This window comes from Crocodylus porosus, unplaced genomic scaffold (genome assembly GCF_001723895.1).
Source record: "Crocodylus porosus isolate Cpor-Errol unplaced genomic scaffold, CroPor_comp1, whole genome shotgun sequence".
Taxonomy (NCBI): domain Eukaryota; kingdom Metazoa; phylum Chordata; order Crocodylia; family Crocodylidae; genus Crocodylus; species Crocodylus porosus.
The window spans coordinates 63676944-63683269 of record NW_017728907.1 but is presented as its reverse complement, the minus strand read 5'-3'; the positions used below and the strand labels follow the sequence as shown (position 1 = coordinate 63683269).

The window sequence follows — 6326 nt, the reverse complement described above, 5'->3', positions numbered from 1 at the left end:
GAACCAACTTCCAAGGGAAGTGGTGCTGGCTCCTACCCTGGGAGTCTTTAAGAAGAGGCTTGACGCCTACCTGGCTAGAGTCATTTGAGCCCAGTTTTTGTCCTGCCCAGGCAGGGGGTTGGACTTGAAGATCTACGAGGTCCCTTCCGACCCTACTTCTATGATACGTTATCTAATATGGCCTGTTAGGCAATCCTACACGGTTAATCACTATAAATTGGTTCTCTCTTGTGATCACTTCAATTAAAAAATACATGAGCTAGATTTGTTTTCATACATTTAACTTGCTGCTTCAACACAATGCCATACAGAGTCTTGCCAAAGTGACTCAGTAAGCCTTTGATGTGTCCAGGACAAACTAAGACTTCAGAAAAGCACTTAAGTATATGTTTAACCATAAGGTTTATGAGCTTTGAGTCAGTGCCCTGAAGGAAGAATGAGGTATTATCCGGACAGTACCAAATATTCTAACCTTGATTTTTGTACAGACTTTTCCAATATTGCATTCAAACTGAATTTTTGAAGAAAACTGGCTTTAAAACAAGCCCAAAACAAAGTGAAAAATGAAAAATCCTGTGTGTACCTATAATGCAGTGAATTAGCGAAGTCTTCAGGAGAACATATATGTGTGTGTGTGCAGCCTGGCATGAATTAAATGATATTTCCAAAGGTTAATAAACCTTACACTTAATTTTTAATATGGAAAATAGAACCATACAAAAGGATATTACATAAATAGAAAGACTTGACAGATTTCAGTGGCCAATAACACCCTCCAGATTGCCACAAACATTAATTAAAGATTGTGTGACCTTCAGGTTAAATATTCCTTTAACATTTCAAATGACATGAATCCAAACACTGTTGGATTTATGCTGTTAATACATTTTCCTCTTTTATTCTCCTGAATCAATAAGATTATAGAGTTACACTTATTAAAGAAAAATGTTATCCGGCCCCAAAGAAAAATCACAGAAAAAACAATTAGGATGAGAATAGTTCAGGCACACAAAGAAAAATTAGCTATAACATTACCTGAATTAGGAAGTTATATAAAATACCATGTTAATTCAGTTAGCAGTCCTACCATTTATAAATTAAAAACATAATAGTTTTTATTTGGAGTGGAAATAACTACATTAACTCCACCACTGTGCTGGTGAAGTTAAAATTGCACCAAATCAAGACTGTTCTTTATTTATCTATTTATTCATCCATTCAACCCTTTTTGTTTTAAAAATATAAGAAAAAGAACAAACAAAATATACAGAGACAACAAAAAACACACAAAAAGCGCTGGCGCCTAAAATTTCTCACACGGAAAAAAAAATAAAAAAAAAAAAATACCATGTACTCACCTTCTCATTATTTCAAACACTTAATCAGCTTACCTGGAAATATGCTGACATAAAGGTGTTGTCTATCACTAAAATAATGTCTTTATGTTTGTGGACAACATCTGCACAGCTTTGAATGTCAATAACCTTCAACATGGGATTTGAGGGAGTTTCAATCCAGACAAGCTGTAGTTTAACAAACATAAGTCATTAATTTTAGATATATTGTACAACGGACTGTTTTCATCACCAATACCAATATACTTTAAGGATGCTTGTTCTTTCTTCTTTGGTACATTTTCTGCAAAAAACATAATATTGAAAATATGCTTGCACTACTGCTGCCTTGGTTGCTGTTTATGAACAAGCATCACCCAGGCAGATTCCTTGCTTAGTATACCCTTTTCAGTTGTACCAATATAATAGTACATTATAAAGTCTATAAAAAACTGTGAGCTATATTTAATATTGGTTTGACAACTGCCATCTTCATATCCAGGTAGAAATTAATTACAAAACAACAACCTGAATCATAGCAGCTTTTAATCACTGACATAGTTAACTGCAAAACCTTCCTCCCTTCTTCCAGAAGCCCATTTAAAAATAAATCTCTGAACAACCCTTTATTACATGCATAGGGAAAAATTCTCTCTATTCACAGCCCCTAGACTATTCTAAATTCACTATGCAAATACACAATATGTTGCCAGGAAGAGGCATTTAAGAAAATGCCTGGTGCAAGTGTTAAAGAAGCCAACTAGGGGCCATGCTCTTCTTGACCTGCTGCTCACAAACGGGGAAGAACTGGTAGGGAAGGTAGTAGTGGATTGGCAGCTTGGAAAGCAGCAGCCACAAGATGACTGAATTCAGGATCCTGAAGAAAGGAAATAGACCAGCAGACTTTGACCCCCTCAACTGATCCCCTGGGCAGCCAGGCGGGCGGGGAAGAGGGGAGGGGAGGTGTCGTCCAGGAGAGTTGGTTGTATTTTAACGAAACCTTACTGAGGGCACAGGAATGAACTATCTTGATGTGCAGAAAGACTGGCAAGTATGGCAGGAGACCAGCTTGGATTAACAGGGAACTTTTCAGTGAGCTAAAACCCAAAAAGGATGCTTAAAGAATTGGAAACTTGGACAAACACTAGGGAGGAGTACAAGAACACTGCTCAGGTACGCAGGAATAAAATCAGGCAGGTCAAAGCACAACTAGAGTTGCAGTTAGCAAGGGGCGTGAAAGGTAACAAGAAGGATTTCTACAAGTATGTCAACAGTAAGAAGATAAAGGCAAGGGTGGGTCCCTTACTGAATGGGGAAGGCAACTTAATGTCAGATGATGCGGAAAAGGCTTAAGTACTCGATGCTTTTTTCACCTTAGTCTTCACAAGCAAAGTCAGTTCCCAGATTACTTGACCTGGCAGCAGTTTGGGGAGCAGGTGAGTAGCTCTCAGTGGAAAAAGAACAGGTTAGGGACTACTTGTACACACCCAGGTTTTCTAAGTCCATGGGGCCAGACAGGATGCACCCAAGAGGGCTGCGGAAATTGGCCAGTGTGATTACAGAGCTGCTGGCCATCATCTGGTTATTTCAAGAGGTCATAGATGATTGTAAAAGGGCATATATAGTGCCCATCTTTAAGAAAGGGAAAGAGGAGGATGTAGGGGAACTACAGACCAGTTGGCCTCACCTTGGTCCCTAGAAAAATTCATGGAGCAGGTCCTCTAAGCACCTGGAGGAGAAGGTGATTAGGAACAAACAGTCAGCATGGATTCACCAAGGGGAAGTCATGCCTGACCAACCTGACCACCTTCTATGATGAGATGACTGGCTCTGTGAATGTGGGAAAAGCAATGTACGTGATGCAGCTTGACTTTAGCAAGGCTTTTGATACAGTCTCCCACAACATTCTTGCAAGCAAGTTAAGGAAGTATGGGCTGGATGAATAAACTATAAGGCCGATAGAAAACTGGCTGGATTGTTGGGCTCAGAGGGTAGTAATCAATGGTTTAATGTCTACTTGGCAGCCAGTCTCAAGTGGAGTGCCCCAGGGATCAGTCCTAAGGCCAGTTTTGTTCCATATCTTCATGGAAGCTGGGATGGAGTGCACCCTCTGCAAGCTTGCAGATGACACCAAGCTGGGGGGAGTAGTAGATACACTGGAGCATAGGGCTAGGATTCAGAGAGATCTTGACAAATTGAAGGATTGGACCAAAAGAAATCTCATGAGGTTCAATAAAGACAAGTGCAAAGTCCTGCACTTAGGATGGAACAATCCCATGCACCAGTACACTCTGGGGACCAACTGGCTAAGCAGTTCTCCAAAAAAGGACCTGGGGGTTACAGTGGATAATAAGTTCAATATGAACCAAGTGTGCCCTTCTTGCCAAGAAAGATAATGGCATTCTGCACTGCATTAGTATGAGCACTGCCAGCAGATCAAGGCAAGTGATTTTTCCTCTCTATTCAGCACTAGTGAAACTGCATCTGCAGTACTGCATTCAGTTTTGGGCCCCCCACTCGAAGGATATAAACAAATTGGAGAGAGTCCAATGGAGGTCAGTGAAAATAGTTGGGGGCTGGGGCACATGACTTCTGAGGAAAGGCTGAGGGAACTGGGCCTATTTAGTCTGGAAGAGAGAAGACGGGGGAGCAGGGGGAGGGATTTAATAGCAGCCCGAAGGGTTATTGCAAAGACGAGGGAGCTAGACTCAGTGGTAGCAGAGGACAGAACAAGGAACAACGGCTTCAAGTTGCAGCAAAGCAGGCTTAGGTTAGATATTAGGAAATACTCTCTCTCTAACTAGGAGGGCAGTAAATCTGGAACAAGTTACTGAACGGAGTGGTGGAATCTCCAGCCTTGGAGGTTTCTAGACCTGGTTAGACAAAGCCTTGGCTGGTGTGATCCTGCTTTGAGTAGGGGGTTGAACTAGATGACCTCCTGAAGTACCTTCCAGCCCTAATTTTCTATGATTCTATAAAAATTAAGGTTAAGTTTGTTGGTCACTCACACTTCCTGCAACAAATAAAAACCTGTCATAAGAATGCTCCTACTCTCGCAGTTAGAACAGCAAAACAAAATGACTCAAGACGCACTGAAAGTTGAATAGAAGCATGTCTCAATTACCTTTGTTTCTGGTGTAATTGCAGCCTCTAGACAGTCCAATTTGGTACAGTCAACAAAGTTAACCTTCAAACCCATTTTAGAGGCTACACTCCTGAAATATCTGTATGTACCTAAGGTAGAAGGAAAACTGTTAAGAAAGAAAGATGTGTTTCTAATTTACACTTATTTCAGAAGTGGGAAGAAATTTTCTATGAACTAAATCACATAGAAGGTACAGTAATTTTCGTTTTATGGGTACAAAGGACTTCCATGAAAGAGAAAAAAGAAAAGCAAGACATGTAGTTTCAGGCTCTAAAAATAAGGCAAGTATCTTTTGAATTTTTTTTTTAATGTTTTAAATGCAATTTTTTTTAACCAACTTTTTGGGTTTAAATGATGGGGATGGCTTTTGTTATGAACACAGCTGGATTGCTTAATCATTTTAGTTGCTAACATTATTTTGCCTTGTATTGGAAAATATGCATACTTTAGCCTCTCTTTCAAGTCTCAGTATGCAAGCCACTATCCATCCAAAGTACTAATGTACTAAATGTTTACAAAAAATATTAGAATATTACTTTAAAGCATAATTCATTATGCTACTTGCATCTTTACCCTTCATTCTAGCAATAACATAGAAGAACAGATAGTTAGTTCTGTAAATCAATCAAGCAACCAGAATTTTGAAAAAAAAACTTTGTTTTCCCAGTTTATTTGCACTTCCTTGCTAGTGGCCCATCTTCCAATGCACAGCTAGTGCACTTTGCAAATCCTTTGCAATTTCTCTCACTTTCAAGTGTGGTTTATCACATATCTTCACAATTAGCCACTTGTTTCAGAGTCTATTTCCTACTGAATAGGTTTAATTGGGAACTTAGAAGAGGGAGAACAAAGGAAGGAGCGTAATGCATTTCCTGTCGCTTCATTACAGTAGCATCTAGTGAAGAAAGCAAAAAGACTGATATTCCCCAAGCTACTGCCCTTTAATATCACGGTTTGAGGCCTTGGTTAAGTAATTCTAAAATCCTGCAATCTTGTTACAGGAAAGAAGGAAGAAATTATTATGTGATTATTAAAATCTGCATCTAGAAAACCAGGCTAAGCTAATCTACAGATGAATTGGATTAGGTAGCTGTACAGTTTTTTCTTTGGAGGTATTTTCTGGTATCATTCAGCCACCTACAGCACTGAAGGGGTAAAATGCATCATTTTTTTTTCTTTAGATCAGTTAAATATTTGTCTAATTATTTCCCTTTGTCTTTCAAAAATATTTTTCTCCCTCATTTTGCTATAAAAGGTCAATACAACATTCATAAAGTTTTATCAACTGCTCAAAGGAAACAAACTGAAAGCAGATAGAAATTGCTATTCTGACATTTCTCTGCCAGAGCAATCTTGGGCATCTCTTTACATAATTGTGAGTTTAAAAAAAAAAGTCATTTTAAATTGATAGTATGCCTTTGAGAAAGTGGCACCATTATGAAAATTGATATGGTATCATATCCAAGGTGCTGAACACACACTAACATGCTTTGAAGTTTTTAGCACCTCTAAAAATAAATAAATAAATTAATTAAAAAAATCAGACCATAAACTTTCTTCCAGAATTGTCCTGGACCCATATGTATGAAGTGGTTCAAATGCCTTTGGAGGGCCTTCGGAAGTGTTCCAAACAATGAGTGTACAGATACACACAGCTGGAGAAATGCTTAAAATATAATCCTCAAAAAATGAATGTCTGTGCACTCTAGTGGTCCTTGGGCACCCCAGCGCTCCACTTTCCCTCATAGGTAGGAGAAGTCTTTGCCACCGTCTTCCTAAGTAGGGACCAGAACAGCCACCGCCCTGCTGGGCCCCCCTCGGGCCCCGGGGGAGGCACACCTGGGCCA

At 39.4% G+C, this 6326-nt stretch overlaps 1 protein-coding gene across 1 annotated transcript in view; it reads right to left on the bottom strand.

Annotated features, from left to right (window-relative positions):
• The window catches only part of CTH (cystathionine gamma-lyase), a 32609-nt gene that overhangs the window by 14977 nt on the left and 11306 nt on the right, over positions 1-6326 (bottom strand). Inside the window, exons 5-6 of the mRNA XM_019531619.1 lie at positions 4459-4568; positions 1392-1523 (exon numbers count right to left, since the gene is read on the bottom strand). Coding sequence (XP_019387164.1) covers positions 1392-1523; positions 4459-4568 — 242 coding nt within the window. The remainder of the gene's footprint in view (positions 1-1391; positions 1524-4458; positions 4569-6326) is intronic.